The sequence below is a fragment of the Gracilinanus agilis genome, chromosome 4 (assembly GCF_016433145.1).
Source record: "Gracilinanus agilis isolate LMUSP501 chromosome 4, AgileGrace, whole genome shotgun sequence".
Taxonomy (NCBI): domain Eukaryota; kingdom Metazoa; phylum Chordata; class Mammalia; order Didelphimorphia; family Didelphidae; genus Gracilinanus; species Gracilinanus agilis.
In genome coordinates, this window is record NC_058133.1 from 389,660,610 (window position 1) to 389,679,457 (window position 18,848).

Consider the following 18,848-nt stretch of genomic DNA (forward strand, 5'->3'; position numbering starts at 1 on the left):
ATATATATATATATATATATATATATATATATATATATTCATGTCTTTAGCATTAGCAGAACAAAAGAGTGAGTAATAAAGGAAAGAAAAGGACAAAATCACTTTTTGAAGAGTGTAAATATATATGTATTTGTACATATATATTTGTATCTCTCTCTCTTTAAATATATACATATATTTAAATTCACACACGCACATATCCATCTTAGGACAATAATAGATTTAGAACTGGAAAGGATTTCAGAGGTGATTGCATCCAAATCTATTATTTTATAAGTGAAAAAAACAGAGGCCAAGAGAAATTAAGTGTTTTAGTCTAGTCACAAAGCTTAAATGTCTGGGTTAGAATTTGAACCCAGTTTTCCTGATGCTAAGCCCACCATGTTGCCAATAGCTATCTAGTGACAACAACACATTTTAAATAACACTATGGGAGTGAATAAGGGAAGCTTTTGTCATATGGGAAGGAATCAAATCAGAGAATGGTGCCTGAATTTCATATATTGTGTGTATGTGTGTGAATAAGATCATAAGATCATAGTCTTAGAGATGAAAGAAGTGGTTAGGTTAACTGACCATTAAGGTTTCTTTCATCTCTAAGACTCTCCCTTGAAATTATTCTGTGTTTTCACAGCTCTTGTTCATTCCTTTAAAATCCCTATGTCTAAAATATCCCAAATTCTCCTCTTAACCTCTTTAATTTTTCTTTTAACATCCAACTCAAATGCTACCTTCTCCATAAAGGACTCTTGGGACTTCCCTGTTGATTGTCACATTCCTCCATTGGAGTTCATATAAAACTATTTTTTGGTGCCCAATAATACCCCTTTCATTTAATGTTGTTTATTACCCACCTAGACTATAAGCACACTGGGAAAGGGATTGTATCTTATCTAAATTTTACATCTTTAGTTTCTAGCCCAATATTACACACATAGTACATGTTTAATAAATTAATTGATTCTAATTCAGAGTTTACAATAACTATCATATTGTAGAGAATTATAGGGCTGACAGTTTGGATGAATGAATAATAATTGTCAACATTTATGTTACGATTACTGGGTGTCAGAAATTATGCTAAGCACTTTGTTGTTATGACTTCATTTGATCCTCACAACAAATCCTGCAAGGTAAGTGCAATTATTATTCCCATTATAGAGATGAGAATAGGGAGGTAGACAGAGGTTAGGTGACTTGCCCAAGGTCCCACCACCAGTAAGTATCTCAAGCTAGATTTAAATCTTCTTGACTCCAAGTCTGGTGCTCTATCCATGGTACTTCCTAGTTGCCTAGAGTAGAAAGAGCAAAAGTGAATGAGAATCCTGGTTCACAGTGGGAAAGAAAATTTCAGTTCTTTTCTATTTTTGAGCATTATACTTCCTACCCTGGAAGAAATGACACAACTGAGCTGAAATGAGAATAAAGCAAGAATATTGGTTTCCCTGGGAGACTGAAATATTTCTATTCATACAAAGACAACATGCAGCTAATATATTGCTTTGCCTAAATGAAGAAAGAAGAAATATGAATTTGTGTTTGATGATAACATGATCAGAGCAGTAAACTAAGATTACTTGGGCAAGAATGTAGAGGATGTATTGTACAGAAGAGGCAATAGAGGTGGGAGAACCAGGTAGGAAGACTTTTTTTTAATGGTACAGGTAAGAAGAGAAACGGTTCTGAATTAGGGTCAGTCTAGGATCCCCAGAAATAATGGTGCAATAAGAATATTGCTCCAGTTCACCCTAATTGAGACTCATTTGCCTGCTACTAGTTTTAAACCAAGGTGATCTCTACAATTGAGTAGTTAGTGGTTAAGTTTGAGTTTAAGGCTTTCTCCTTATTGTGTAAATCTTCTGAAGTGAAAGTTATACTCTAATGAAAGAGTGGAAAGTTAGCCTCAAACCTTGTGGTTTACTGTGATATTAAAATGATAAACTGGACATCCAGTGAAGGAAAATCAGGATGGTGAAAGTCCCTGAATTTATGATATATATTTGTTAAAGGAGCATCTGTTGAAAGAGCTGAAATTTAGCTTGGAGAAAAGGAGGGCCAGAGACAGACATGATAGCTACCTTCCAGGATTTGAAAGACAATCATTTGGAAAATGAATTAGATTTGTTATGTCTGATAACAGAATGAGAGAGGGAGCAATGAGTGGAAGTCACAAAGAGGCAAATAAGGATTCACTTAAAGAAAAATTTCCTTTCAATTAAAACTATCCCAAAGTGGAATAGTTTACTTTGGGACATAGTTTCCCCTAAAAGTCTCCATGGAGAAGCTGGTTGACTCCTTGGTAGGCTTATTGTAAATGGATTCTTCTTTAGGATGACCACTGAGGTCTTTTCTGACTCTAAAATGATGCTATGATTCTATGCTTATTTATATGAAACTATGCTTAGTTCTTTTATCTGATATTATTTATTTTCTGTAAATCATGTCATGGAACTAGGCTGAGCAAATAATAGCAGAACAACTACCTTTTACTTCCAAGTTAAAAAAAAAATCTTATTAACAATGACTATTAAGAATAAACTTAGTCCTCACACCTTATACTATAGGGATTTCACAACAGCAGTGAGGGGAAGATTTTTTTTTTCTCTTTAGAGTATGAGTACTTTATCTTTGATGCTAAGATGATGACTCAGGGGAAATCACTTTTTAAATAAAACCCTTCTATTGGGCAACCCACTCACATGCATCTCAAGTCACAGCTATTCTGGACAAAGAAGTTTACAGAAGGTAAATAATGAAAAAGAACCATTTTCCATGAATAGTAAATTATATTTTCTAGAATTTATAAATGTGCTTTTAGCTATTTAGGCATTTAGTAAATTTACTTATCTTAGAACAATTTAGTTTCTAAATATACCAAAAGATGGGAATAATTTTTGGGTGTCAAATAATTGATATATAGACGTAATAAATAATTGGCAAAAAAAATCGTGTTAACTTCTCATTTATGAGATTTCTTTCTTCCCTTTCCAGAACTGTCAGAATCAAGAATAATTCTTACAGGAAAGTAATGACCATCGATTTGTCTCAACCAGCAGCTGTGCAGCTCTGCTATGAGAATGTGAATGGATCTTGCATCAAAACCCCTTACTCCCCAGGACCTAGAGCCATCTTGTATGCTGTGCTTGGCTTTGGGGCTGTGCTGGCAGTATTTGGCAACTTGCTGGTCATCACTGCCATTCTTCACTTCAAGCAGCTGCACACACCTACAAACTTCCTCATTGCCTCCTTGGCCTGCGCCGATTTTTTAGTTGGGGTGACTGTGATGCCCTTCAGTACAGTGAGGTCTGTGGAAAGCTGCTGGTACTTTGGGGAGAGTTACTGTAAATTTCACACCTGTTTTGATACTTCCTTTTGCTTTGCATCTCTCTTCCATTTGTGTTTCATCTCTATTGATAGATATATTGCTGTCACTGACCCTCTGGTCTATCCGACCAAATTCACAGTGCCGGTTTCGGGGATATGTATTGCCCTCTCCTGGTTCTTCTCAGTGACATACAGCTTTTCTATTTTTTACACAGGGGCCAATGTTGAAGGGATAGAAGACTTGGTCATTGCACTCACCTGTGTAGGAGGTTGTCAGGCTCCACTGAATCAGAAATGGGTTTTACTCTGTTTTCTTTTATTCTTTATACCCACAGTTGCCATGGTTGTAATATACGGCAAGATTTTTCTGGTGGCTAAACAGCAGGCTAGAAAGATAGAAAGTACCGGCAACCAAACCCAAGCTTCTGCAGAGAGCTACAAGGACCGGGTGGCCAAAAGGGAGAGAAAGGCTGCTAAAACCCTTGGCATTGCTATGGCTGCCTTCCTTGTGTCCTGGTTGCCATACATTATCGATGCAGTAATTGATGCTTATATGAATTTCATAACTCCTGCTTATGTCTATGAAATCTTGGTGTGGTGTGTTTACTACAACTCAGCTATGAATCCCTTGATCTATGCCTTCTTTTACCCTTGGTTTCGGAAAGCAATAAAACTGATTGTGAGCGGTAAAGTCTTAAGGAATGATTCTTCAACAATGAATTTATTTACTGAAGAAGCAGATATAGATTAAAAATGGCAATAATAAAAAAGAAATTTCATGTAAATCAAGAGCAAAATGTAAGCAAGTATCTAAAAATGTAATATATGTCCAAATAGATGGAAATTTTATTCAACCATTAATGGCTTTGGAACAAATATCTGTATGTGTACTAAAAGTTATAAAATTGGATTATGTATAGTTATGATGATACTACTGTATACATTCTTGCTTGCTGGTATCTCTGGGTTCTTTCTCATAAGTTACTAATTATATCAATCAACTAAATTCTACCTCTCCCTCCACTTCTTCAGGTAATTTGAAACTTTTTTTTTTCTCTCAGAGATACCAGGTGTATGATACCCCAAAATTTAGGTAGCAAAAAAAAAATCCATCCTGAAAAATCTATATGTAAAACTGAAAAACTATAGTTTCATATGAGATAAGAATTGGAAGATAATTCACCTGATTTCTCTGAAGCTCAATTTTCTCAACTTAAAACTGGGTTAAAAATAGTGATACAATCATAAGATTGTTGGAAGTAAAATGCATTTACAACTTTGAAGTACTATGTATGCATACATGATAATAACAATTATTCCTTTAGTTAGTACTAGAAACTCTTTTAAATCAATAAATTAAGACTAGAATATGAGACTTCACAATAACTGGTTTAGGAAGAAGTTACAGATTTTTAAAAATGTTTTTACTTTTTAAAAATCCTAAGCTTTGCTGGCCTGTTTATAAATAGCCCCTTTCCTTTAGGTCTAATCCCTATTACACAGTGGAATTACAAGGACTATACATTACATGCCATTTAAAAAAAGTAATATGTATAATTTATGTTAGTAGAAAGTGAAAATGTATATGTGAGAAGTTTTTGTTTTTCTTACTTCAATATCTTCAGCTAGTTCAATAATAAATAAATTGATAATTCTCAAAAAAAATTTTTGCAACATTCTAGGACTAGGGGTGATTCTAATTATTTCAAGCTATAAGGCACATTTCTCAAAACAAAATTAATTTAATCCAGCTTAATTACAAGATAAACTTGTGTGGTATATTTAAGTGGAGCAAGAGGGAGGAAAATGAACAAAACAAGAAACAATAGATTCTTCACCTCCCAAAAGGTTTCAAACCCCTGTGAACACCTGTGCAGGTTATTTGTGTAGTACAAACCAGTGGTGTCACATCCAAATGGAAACATGAGCCACTGGAGCATATGTAAGGATATCTCTAGGTTCATATTGACTTCAAAAACCCACATGTCAACATTATCTATGTTTTTTTAAGTATTTCCCAATTACATTTCAATTTAGGTCAGCTGCACTAGAGAATTTGGTGGGTCACATGTGGGTGTGACATCTCTGGTATAAGTGGTATCATAAAATAAACCTCTTTACTTTATAAACTGGGAAGAAGAGAATAAAGAGCTATAATACTTTCCCTCCTCCAAAAATGGGTTTTGCACATTTTAAAATTACCGCTCTTAGAATACCTTTTAAATTAGTGAAATTATTTCATTACTAGTATCTATTTTCATATCCCTATTTAGCAAAACTAGGGAGACTGAGTACTGACCTACTGACCAGTGTACTCCTCTCTAACTGAGGGAAACTACTGAACAATAATGTGTGAGGATCTTATCAGCTGCTTGGCAGAGAAAGAAAGAATGGATAGGTGGCAAGTAATTGTTAGAGAAAATTCTAGAATTGAATATTGCTATCCAGGGGCTGAGTTTGTTGTTGTTTAGTCATTTTTCAGTTGTGTCCAACTCTTCATGACCTCATTATAGGTTTTCTTGGCAAAGATACTGGAATGGTTTGCCATTTCCTTCTCCAGTTCATTTTACAGATGAAGAAACTGAAGTAGAGCTAAGTTACTTGCCCAGGGTCACACAGCTAATAAGTACCTGAGGTCAGATTTGAACTCAGAGAGATGAGTCTTCCTAACTTCAGGCTTGGTGCTCTATCAGCTGTGCCACTTAGCTTGTGGCTGAGTTAGTTGGGTAGTAATGTAGTAGAGAAGAAAATAGAGATGTACTTGGGGTATATACCAGACCTAGAAATCAAAGGAATAGTTGTAGGATCATAAGGAAAGGAATCTTCATACAAATGAAGAAACTGAGGTACAGAGAGAAAGAATTAGCTAAGTTTAAAAAAAAAGGTAGTACAAAATTTGAACCCAGATCCTTCAAATACATTGCTCTTTTCACTCTACCATGCTGTCCTGAGAAAACACTGTTTAGTGTCAACTTTGAGAATGGGAAGAACAATGATCTCAGAATGAGATTTCCATTACCTCAACTGTAATGGGTGTTATTGCTTCTAGCAATCCTGTATTCCAGTGCAGAAGTTATAATCTAAAGAAAAGAAAGATGTGTGCTTATAAATTTCCTCTTCTGGGTGAATCTCTGTCAAGTGTAAGCACTCCAGGATAAACCTAAAGGGGAGAATGTCCCTCACCTGAATCCCTATTTGTTTAATTTGCGAACTCTGCTGGAAAAATGAGAATGTTTGGCCAGATGAGAGAGGGAACTCTCAGGCTTTCACTGCTAATATCTAAGGGGGGAAAAGAGCACTAACTTGGAGCTGTATTGTTTCATGGAAAGACATTGATTTGGAGTTGAGACCTGGGTTCAAATGTAGCCTCTAACATGTGGCAGTTATGTAATTTTAGACAAGTCACTTAAATTTAGACAAGTTACTGAGTCTGTTTCCTCATCTGTTAAAATAAGAGAATTAGAATAAATTATTTCTGTGGTTTCTTCTAGCTGCACATCCCATAATAGAAACAGACACTAAGGGAGATGACCAGAGGAGAGGAGTAACTACACTTGCTTGTAGAGTCACTAGGAGACCTTACCAGCAAAGAAGGATGAAGAAAGCAGCAAGGAATTACCCCAGCGAGAACTCTGACATGAATACTCTTCACCTAGCAAACAGATGACACAGAGTATCTGGGGTGGTACGGAACTTTAAGTGACCTAATGTCTGTTCGCTTTTTGTTTTCTAAGAAAATTCCCTACTAATACATGGTGGCAGTGGTTGTACAGTCATTTTATATTGTGTCTGACTCTTTGTGACTCCATTTGGGGTTTTCTTGGCAAAAATATCCAGATCATACAGCTAGTTAGGGGTCTGAAGCCAGGTTTGAATTTAGTAAGATGAGTCTTCCTGAATCCAGACTTGGCTCTCTAACTACTGTGCTACCGTATTATTTCTCTGAAACACAGAAGGTAGAAATAATGTATTTATAAAGTGTAGAGATGGTGCCATCCTGGTACAAAGACTTTCCTGTTTCTGGGTGAGACCTCAGAGCAGAGAATTGTAGTATGTCACCTTCCCCAACAAAGTAACCCAAGTCCTTCATGCCACAGGATGGCATTTTTACATTATTTTTATTAAGATTTATTTATTTATAATTTTTGATTGATTCTAGTGAGTTCATCCATGTAGGGATGGGGTGTGTGTGTGTGTGTGTGTGTGTGTGTCCAATCTTTATGCACTAATGTAGATTGGCAACTGGGGCAAAGGAAAAGTCATGGGATTTGGGGTCCAAGGCTTTGTTTTTATTCAGTCGTGTCTGACTCTTCGTGGCCCCATTTGGGGTTTCTTGGCAAGGACACTGGAGAAGTTTGTCATCTCCTTCTACAGCTTATTTTTCAGATGAAACTGACACATGCAGGGTTAGTGACTTACCCAGGGTTGCACAGCTAGGAAGTATCAGAGGATGGTTTGGAATACAGGAAAACAAGTCTTCCTAACTCCAGACCTGGAACTCAAGCCTCTACACCACCTAGCTTCCCTCTGGACCATAAGAACTTTTCTTTAAATCCTAATTTGGACTCACAGTCTGTGTAAACTGGGGAAAGCATTTAATTTCTCTGGGCCTCTGGGTCTTCATCTATTAAACTAAATGACTTCTTACCTCTCTACTAGTTCTAAATCTATGATCCTCTAATCATCTATGATTTATAATCTTAGTGAATTGCCCAAGGACGTTGGGTAGCTACATGACTTGTCGGTGATCACATAGTTAGTATGTCAGAATCAGTACTCAAATTCAGGTTTTCCACACCACATGGCTTGTTCTCACTTCATTGTGCCATATTCTTTCTTACACAAGCCTTATGGAATTCAAAAAGTGATTGATTGTAAATATTTAAAAGCAGAAAAAGGTGAGGGTAGGAGAAAACTTTTTACTAGGAAGGATTCTGGAAGATTAACAGAGGTATTTTTATTAGACAAATCTTCAAGGCAACCTTTTAAAAAAGGGTGTAGATTCAAATTGCTGGGACTTACTTCACCAATCTAATGAAGGTATAGAGTAATGCCTTATAATTCCCTCTAAAATCCATTCATTACCTTGTAAAAGAATACCGTTGGTCACATCTTGAAATACATAATAACAGATATATATTCCTTGAAATGTATCCCCTTTATTCACTATTAGAATGAATTCTCAGCATCTCTTAATGAATTGACCAAAGAAATAAACATGGTAAATTCTATATCCAGGCAAAATCTTGTTGACATGATCCTATTAAATAGATAGTGCACTTTGAATTAATTATATCATTTATTTTTGAATTTGTGTTTCCCAGATAAGCCAATATCCTGAGTTAAGAAAGGGAAACTAGTTGTGATTTAGGCTGATATTATCTTTGGAAGAAGAAAGGAATGTGGTTGAGAAGTTAGACAATTATTCAATTCTTTCTGAGGGCTTTACAACAATGGTTTCCTCATTTTGCATCAAAAATTGTGGAATTCTGGAGCATTACAAAACCAGGCATATACCATATGCCTTTATTGGTAACTCAGTGGTGCTCTGCCCCAACAGCTCATAACTCACAATCTGGTAGTACATTCCTTTTCCCCCCTTCCATGTCATAGATCTGGAACTAGCTAGAAAGTTTTACTGACAATCTCAAATAACCTAAAATCAAGCAAAGAGGGAGGTGGAATTCAGAGAAAGTTGAAATTTAGAGAGATTCTGGTGAGGAGACATGTTTTCAAACAAGCAAATAAACCAGATTGGAACCTTAATTTCATTGAAATGGTACAGACATGGCAGATGTGAAAACTGGTCTCAGCCTTGTCACCATATAACTATGTGATTTTGGGCAAGTTAATTAATCTCTTTGTTCTTCAGTTTCCTCTACTGGAAACTGAGACTAATAATGCTGTCTCTATCTCCAACAAGAAGTTTTAAAAAGGATAAAACATAATAGATGTGAAAATATTAATATTAATAGTTAATATACCATCTTGGGGGGACACAATTGGAATCTTATTATTTTGGGAAATATATGTTGAAAATTGTTGTTATATGTAATTGGGAAAATAAAATGACTTTTAAAATAGTTGAGATCTACATACTGCTTTGTGTTTTTATCCAAGGTATTTTACCTAAGTTATCTCATTTAATACCCCCTACAACCCAGATAAGAATTAATGTTCTCAGTTTTGCACACAAGAAAAAGGAGGCTCAAAGGGGTAGGGTGATTTGCCTAGAGTTACATGGATATTTGCTGACAAAATGGGGACATGAATCCACATCTTTTGACCCCAAATTCAATGGTCCTTCCATTATACATAACTTTAGAATTCTGTAAATATGAGGTATTCCACCTTGAAACCAAATTTAGTTATTAGTACTAATACAGGAAAATGTAAAAACAAAGATGCATATTTTTTCTTTTTATATTTTTTCACATTACATGTCAATAGCATTTCTAATATTCATTTTCTGACACATTTGACAACACGGTCTCTCCCTCCCTCTTCACTCCCCAAGAAGGCAGGTAATATGATATAGATTGTGTATATATATATGTACATATATATATACATGTATATGCATATATATTATCATATAATGTATATTTCCATGTTCATCATCTTGTGAAACAAGACACATATTGCTCACACTAGAGTAAAATTTATGGAGGAAATAAAGTGAGGAATGGTTTCAGTTTGCATTTAGACTCTCTTCTTTCTCTGGAGGTGGATATTATTTTTTGACACGAATCTCTTGGCATTGTCCTGGATCCTCACCTTGTTGACAATAGTTGCTATTCGTAGTTGATCCTCATACATTATTACTGTTATGTGTACAATGTTCTCCTGGTTCTGCTCACTTTAATTTGAAGATGGTTGTTTTTTATTATAATTTGGGAGTTTCCCAGGAAACATCTATTATACATCTACACTGTAAAATATATATGGGGAGGGATAGCTAGGTGGCTCAGTAGAATCAAAGCCATGTGTAGAGATGGGAGGTTCTGGGTTCAAATTTGGCCTTAGACACTGCTTAGCTGTGTGACCATGGGCAAATCACTTAACCTCCATTGCCTATCCCTTACCACTCTTCTCTGTCTTGGAATTAATACTCAATATTGATTCAAAGGTGGAAGGTAAGGGTTTAAAAAAAAACCATGTGGGTATACAAGCTGGGTAAAGTGGCATCAGACTAAGTGAGTTAGTCAAAGCTAATAAAGGAAAATTGAAGAATAAAGGAAAAGTTCTACATTCAATGTTTAGCGAGCATAGTAGTATGTACTATACAAAGGAAAGAAGCAGCTATAGTCTTTATTTTAGACATAATCATTATTATCCTGAGACAAAGGAGGGGATTATCTTGTATGGGAAATTCCCAGGCACCATCTTGAAATTCACTTCTTTCCTATCAATGACTTATATTTCTGTGTGCTCCAGAATTATTTCTATGGCACCATTAGTACAATATTCCTGTGTAAGGCTTTATTTTCATGTGCTTTTATAATTTCATAAAGAAATCAGGGAAATCACAGGTAAAAAATGCTTAGAATTTATTTTGACACTTCAAGGGATCCATGATCTCACGAGGTTGTTGCTAGTTATGCTGAAACAGATGAAAACTCATTCATGCTTTTCCATATTGTGCTTTCCATCAAAGTCTTTTCATAAATCTTTCATAGAAGAACATCTCTTACTCCCCCATACTGGATAAGTTCATGATTTTTAATATTTTGTGGACTTTGGGATAATGCTTTGGCTTTCCATCTATCATATCATATTCTTAATATATCAGCAGTCCATTTCCTTTTTTGGTTCCATGTATCTTTAATGGATTACTGAAAGCTTTCCAAGTGAAGCACTAGCTCTGCCAAGTTCTTTCCAACAGGTTCTTTCTCAAGCTAGAAAACTTTATATATGGCCATTAATAAAGGATGTGGCAGTCTATTGTACTAGGACTAGCCTAAATATAGAAAGGCTCATCAACTAAAGGTTGACCTCTAGTTGATGCATCCTTTGGTTGTGTAGACTCATAAAGTAGATTTTCAAACTACTTCAGAGCACACAACAGAAACAGAGGAATAAATACCTCGCTAGCAGCAACTATTGATATCTACAAACAGTAGTACTACCAGGTTATTTGGAGGAATTGCCATTGCCATGTGGGGCAGGCCAGGTTAATTACAGAGAAGTTATTAAGCATCCAATTTTTGTAGAATTTTTAGAGATTAAAAAAAATGAAAATTTCAAATGAGGCAAAATTTGCAAACTGGTTATCATGGTGTCTGGCACATAATAAGAGCCATACAAATGCCTATTTCCTCCTCTTTCCCTTTTAATTACATGAAACTTTTGACCCAAGGAGGTAATTCTGGTGAAAAAAATCTAGTAAGACAGTAAAGATGTTAAATTCCTGATCAACATTCAAGTCAAATCAAACACATTTGCCTTCACATGTGAAAAAAGAGATTGTTAGAGGGGAGAGTTAGGAAGGCCAGAGTTCAACTCTGCCTCAGAAACTGGTTAGCTGTATTATCCTAGCTAAGTCTTTTACTTTGTTTGCTTCAGTTTTCTCATCTATAAAAGTGCATAATAAATGCCTTTATTTCCCAGAGAAAATAAGATAAAATTTAAAGTGCTTTGCAAACCTTCTACCCCTATACTACTGCTAGTTATTTTTATTGACTACTTTTCAAAATATCATTGAACTTAAAAGACACTGGAATGATCCTAAGCAACTTAGCTAATTAGAGGCAAAAAAGAAAATGATTGGTATGAAAAATCATTTAAGAAGATCATTTTAAATACAGTACTATTTGACTGTAATGGACAACAAAATCATAGACATTCATAAATGAATATGTAACCTCCTAAGACGTAACATTTTTATCCAGGACACCAAGACAAATGCCACCTCATCACCAGGGTTTAGTCATATTAGTTTGTGCACTCAAAATTAAAATCAATGTCTAAACAGAATTCCAAATTTGGTGGCTAAATGGAAAGAAGTTTCTTAAATTGGTAGAAAGGGTTAGGTTATCTGGGGAAAGGGAACACAAGGTAATTCTGACCAAGACAGTCTATATTTTAAAACTATTCTATAAAGCTCTGTAGATGGTATGTGGTCCTCAATGCCGTTCTGGACAAGGTTGTAGTATTGGTACTAAAGATGTCTACTTCTATATGTTGCAAATATGTATAACTATATAAATAATAGAGATTTAAATACATAAATGCAAATATACAAATACAAATAATGAAGACATTATTATATTATTATAATACAAATTTGAGTTATAAATATCTCCATTAATACCACTTTTGAGGATTACTGAATGAGTCATGAACAGTTACACAAATGAGCTCCACAATTAAAACTTGGCCTTTAAAAGGTATAGCTAGACACTGAGCTCAGAGTCAGAAATATTTGTCTTCTCGAGTTCAAATCTGGCCTCAGATACTTACTAGCTGTGTGACCCTGGGCATTGTTTGCCTCAGTTACTCATCAAAATGTGCTAGAGAAAGAATGATAAACCACTCTAATATCTTTGCCAAGAAAACCTGAAAACGAGGTCACAAAAAGTTGGACATGTTTGAAACAACTTTAAAAGAGAAGGCAAGGACAAAAAGAGGAGAACTAGAGAGGCACTAACCAGACAGGTTCCTGCAAAGAACATTCTGGCCCCAAAGTGACAATGAGGTGGAGGAGAGAGACCTTGAGAAGAATCAAAAAAGCACAGGAATTCCTTGACCAAACCTCATAGGGAGAAATAGAGGGTTTAATAGAAGATGATTTTATGGAAGAAAAATTCTGCTGTAATGATCAAGGGATGGGTGGAGCCTAATCCTAGCATTGTCACAGATTCCCTAGAAGTAACTGCATCATAGATCCTCTAGAAGGAGATCTTTGCTCCTTGTGTGCTTTTTTCTTTTTTTTTCTTTCTTTACTCTTTCAGATTAGATGTCAATACAATTTTTAGTAATTGTTTTCTGATATTTTGAGATTTATGTTCTCTCCCTCCTTCATATTTTTTCACCTTCCCCCAGAAGACAGGTAAAATGATATAGATTGTACATATGTTATCATACAATACATATTTCCATGTCTATCATGTTGGGGAAGAAGACACATATATCACTTACACTAGAAAAAAAATCCATGGAGGAAATAAAGTGAAGAATGATACACTTCAATCTGCATTCAGACTTTATCTATTCCTTCTCAGGTGATAGATATCCTGGTTTGTCATGAATCCACTGGGATTCTCATTGTTGATTATAGTCAAGTCATTCGCAGTTGATTATCGTACATAATTGTTGTTACTGTGTATAGTGTTCTTTGTTCTGCTCACTTCTCTTTGTATCACTTCATATGTCTTTCCATGTTTTTTTGGGATCATCTTGTCATTTCTTATGCCACCATGGCATATACCACAACTTCTTCAGCCATTCCCCAATTGATGGACCTCCCTTCAGTTTGTAGTTCTTTGCCACCACAAAAAAGAGCAGCTATAAATATTTTTCGTAGGTTCTTTCCCCACATCTTTGATCATTTGGGGATACAGACCTAGTAGCAGCATTGCTGGATCAAAGGGTATGCAGTTTTATGGTCCTTTGGGCATGGTTCCAGAGTGTTCTCCAGAATAGTTGTATCAGTTTACAGTTATACCAATGGTGTACTAGTGTCCACATCCCCTTCAATATTTATCATTTTCCTTATTTCCCATGTTAACCTTTCTGCTAGGTATGAAGTGGCACCTCAGAGTTGTTTTAATTTACAATTCTCTAATTAATAGTGATTTTGAACATTTTTTCACGACTAAAGATTATTTTAGTTTCTTTGTCTGATAACTGAATGTTTGTATCCTTTGACCATTTGTTAATTGAGAAATGCTTTGGGGTCTTATCAATTTTATATCATTCTCTATATATCTGAACAATCAGGCCTTTGTCATAAACACTTGCCAAAAATATTTTCCCAGTTTGTTGATAGCCTTTTAATCTTGGTTGAATTGATTTTTGGGATAAAAATTTCATTTTAATGTAGTCATAATTACATATTTTACATCTCAGAATGTTCTCTATGTCTTGTTTGGGCCTAAATTCTCTCCTTACCCAAAGGCCTGACAGGTAAACTATATTGCATGCTCCCACTTTTCTTTTTTTTCTAAATCTTGTATCCATTTTGACTTTACTGTGGTATATGATATGAGGTGATGATCTATGTCTAGTTTCTGTCATAATGTTTTCCAGATTTCCTAGCTGTTTTGGTCAAATAGTGAGTTCTTTTTCAAAAAGCTTGGATCTTTGGGTTTGTCAAACATTGAATTAGTATGGTGATTTACTACTGTATTGACTGCCTAATCTATTCAATTGGTCTGTTTCTTTGCCAGATCCAGATTGACTTGATGATTCCTGCTTTATTATATACCTCTAGTATTTTTTGAGACCCTTTTCCTACAGCCTTTGGAAGGGGAAGGGACTTAAATTAAATTAGAGTTAATGCCTCTCTCTTTGGGGAGCTTCACTTTCCAGAAAATCTATGCACTCCACACCATTTTTATAGTTTGACCCTTGTTAAGACTATCCTAAAGAAAAAAGCACTTAAAATGCACAGAATGCCACCTTCTCTAGGCCCTACATAGCCACCCAACATGCCCTGACATGGCCAACACAAATACAAATACATAAATACATATGTGCAGAGAAACACATGAAGTCACTAGAGAGTGGATATCTTTAGCCTACACACACTGATCCTGAATAAGTCATAGAAATAGGGGAAGACAAGGATTGTGATTGTTTCTTCTATCCCTTGCTATTATGGGGCTTCATTTCTGTCTTTTCTTGGTCCAGGAACTCTACATCATCTAGGAAGTCCTCTGCTTCTCTCCAGATTTGGTCTAGAAAATGGTGTTGTCTATGGATTTTCCCTTGGTGTTCAAGATACTTTGTCCTAGATATCTTCTACATGGTGTTTTTCCCTCCAGAAACTTTCCTCCTTCAACCACTACTACTCTGTTGCTGGTATCTCCAGGACCCAAGATTCCCAGGTGAATGAGAGTCATATGTTGTGAGGATATATAGATCTTTCCCAGCCCCAGGGACCTGAGTACACTCCCTATGAATTCCTCTTATGTAGAGAAATATCTTTAATACCAGAATAAATTTCTCATCTGTAGATGGCAAAAAGGACCCATTATAATATCTGGGTACCTACACTCTATAAATATGCATTCACAAAAAGGAGACTAGTATCCCTAGTGAAGGGGAGAATGAAATGGAAGAATTCTTCAAATCCAACTAATCTGCTTGAGAAAAAGAAGAGCTTCTAATGTAATGATATATTGGACAGCCATATTGAAGTCAACATGATGGACAGTTACCTACTTAGAATGTGGAATTAACCAAGCCTGGCAGGAGCTTGGCATGTGCCAAGGGCAGTTGAGGCTTGGGTATAAAAGCCAGGATTTTGAACTGACAAGGGTCTAAGTTTTGAGATATTGGGTTGGAAAGGGTAGTTTGGGTAAGCCTTAGGTGAGCCTTATTCAACCAGCAACCAGCAACCAACTTCGAATCTAATTCATCAATCCCTGTTCCTGGATTTCACTATCGAGAAGAACAGCACCACCTTATTCAGCAGAGTAACCTTGATTTTAGGTTGGGCCCGTCTGGCCCAGCCAAGCTGTTATCTATCAAATCTGATCAGCATTATTTTCAAAGATAATCAATAATATCATTTGCTTTAATTAATCAAGGACTTCCTGTTCCCTTTCTCCAAGTCATTATCCTGCTTTCCCTTCCCTAAGTCTGTTAGTAATAAATCTTTAAATTTACTTCAGACTTGTGCTTCATCAAGAATCTTAGGGCTCTAGTGAATCATATCCTGGGATAATTTGAGGGAAGAAGAGCATTACATCTTGTAGAAACTGCAATCAATATGCAGTCAACCTAAAGCATTATCCAAAGGCACAGGGCTTCAGTGGAGCTTGGATAACTGTACAATTCTAACAACAGATTCATTGCCTAGCTGGTAGCTCTGGGATACTGTTATCTTCTGGAGTTTGGGATTATCAGATTCAACATATTCAGACAGCATCCACTGCTGTGGGTGATCCTTTTGGGTTCACTATCATAACTTAAGTGTCCCATATAGGATTCAACACTAATAATTAACCCTGCTCCAGATCCACATTACAACCTTCATTTATAACACTAATCAGCCAATCCTTATTGTATGAACTAAGCTGGGGCCTGGACATAAAAAGACAAAACTGAGAATTCTGGCCCTCAGGCAGCTTTACATTTTATAAGTAGATAACATGTATATAAATGAGCATATAAATATGTATAAAAGGCATATTTTGGCAGGATGGAAGGGGACATAGTGGTCTTTAAGAAGAGTTTTGAAGGAAGTAAGGATTATAAGAGTTGGAGATAAGGACAAAGCAGTTCTGGCATGGGAGATCGATTATGTGTGTAGAAGCAGAAAGACAGGAGATTGAAAGATATATATCTGTGAAGAACAGCTAAACCTGTTCAGAGGGATCATAGAGTATATAAAAAGGTGAATAATTTAGGATAAACTTGGAAAGGCAGATTAGATCCAGACTGTGATGCAGTTTAAATCATAAGATAGAAAAAGAATCAGGATAGACAGAGAGGAATTCAAACCTGGGTCAAGCCTGGAAGATCAAAGGATATAACACAGAGATTGAGTGGAGAAGGGATAATGGAACAGGATTGAGGATCTTTCCATAGCAAGTAGAATCAGAGTCTCTGAAAGAGGATCTTTCTCCATTTCTAATCATAATACAGGTGAAGACCCACAGATGTGACTAGCAAAAGAGAAATGATCCTTCCTAGAGAGAGAAACAAGGCTACAACTAGTGGCTAGCGAACACCAGATCTGTAGAAGTAGTCATGTAGTATACATGACAAAAAATTCAAGCAGTATATATTGTCTTCCCAGGGTTTGTATCTAGGACAGGGGTTCCCAACTTTCCTTAGTAAGTCACATACATGCCCTTTAGCTTTCAATAAAACTCTGAATATACACCAAAAAAGAAACAAATTCTAACATGTACTATATATATATGTATATATATATATAAATATATATATATTTATATATATAATTTGCTTTGTCCTCATCACTAACTCATAATATATATATATTGAAAGAAAAGTTTTATTTCTTAGGTATACATGTATACATATATATATATATATAGTTTTATTTCTTAGCTATATATATCTAAGAAATAAAACTTTTCATTTTATTTTATTTATTTTTTCAAAGATTCATTATTATTTATTTTATTGTTTTTTGCTATTTATTTTATTATTTATTTAAAGTTTTATTTCTTAGGTATATTTATATACCTAAGATATAAAACTTTTCATTCTAACATTTTGTTTCTCCCCAGTTCCAGGAGTCTTTGTAATATTTTCTGAACTTCTAATGTTCTTATAAACATTCCAAGAGTTATTTAGCATGGTGAATAAAGAACTAGAAGAAGAGTCAGAAAGACATCAGTTCAAATACTCTCAGATACTCGCAAGTTATGGAAACCTGGGTAAATCATTCATTGCTCTCTGCCNTGTTTCATCTCTATTGATAGATATATTGCTGTCACTGACCCTCTGATTTATCCAACCAAGGTCACAGTGCCCATTTCAGGGATATGTATTGCCATATCCTGGGTCTGTTCAATAACGTACAGTTTTTCTCTCTTTTACACAGGGGTCACTGATGATGGGTTGGAAGAACTGGTCATTGCTCTCAGTTGTGTGGGAGGTTGCCAGGCTGCAGTGAATCAAGACTGGGTTCTTATTGGATTTCTTGTGTTCTGTATACCAACAATTGCCATGCTTATTATCTATGGCAAAATTTTTTTAGTGGCTAAACAACAAGCTAGGAAGATAGAAAGTAGTAGCAACCAAGCTCAGGCTTCTGCAGAGAGCTATAAAGAAAGAGTAGCCAAACGAGAGAGAAAGGCTGCTAAAACATTGGGAATTGCTATGGCTGTGTTTCTTGTCTGCTGGCTGCCATATTACATTGATTCAATAATTGATGCTTATATGAATTTCATAACTCCTGCTTATGTTTATGAGATCTTGGTGTGGTTTGTTTACTACAACTCAGCTATGAATCCTTTGATCTATGCCTTCTTTTACCCTTGGTTTCGGAAAGCAATAAAGCTCATTGTGAGTGGCAGAATCTTGAGGAATGATTCTTCATCAATAAATTTGTTTTCTGAAGAAGTGGAAATACACAACTGAGAAAAATTTTGGCAATAGAATTCCCAAGAAGTGTGGTAAAAGGTAAAATAGAATCTCTGATGGACAATTTAAGAAATGTTTTCAGTTTATTTCTCAAATTCATAGAAAATTGCATTCGACTGGTGTTAGTCCTGAGACATTTCTTATCATCATATACTCAGATTTTATTTTCAAGTTCATATCATAAGTAGATAGTGCTTACAGAAAATGTCAAATTTTTATACAACTGTTGATTATGAGAG

At 35.4% G+C, this 18,848-nt stretch overlaps 2 protein-coding genes across 2 annotated transcripts; both read left to right on the forward strand.

Moving 5' to 3' along the window:
* Nucleotides 1-2,998: 2,998 nt before the first annotated feature.
* Nucleotides 2,999-4,075, forward strand: LOC123245581 (trace amine-associated receptor 9). The gene has a single exon (XM_044674528.1). The coding sequence runs from the start codon at nt 3,029-3,031 to the stop codon at nt 4,073-4,075; it is 1,047 nt and encodes a 348-aa protein (XP_044530463.1). The 5' UTR covers nt 2,999-3,028.
* A 13,841-nt stretch (nt 4,076-17,916) lies between these two features.
* Nucleotides 17,917-18,606, forward strand: LOC123245582 (trace amine-associated receptor 9-like; the record flags this gene model as incomplete). Its single annotated transcript, XM_044674529.1, has 1 exon — nt 17,917-18,606. A coding segment is annotated over one exon (690 nt), but the record flags the coding sequence as incomplete, so codon positions are not given.
* Between the last annotated feature and the right edge of the window lie 242 nt (nt 18,607-18,848).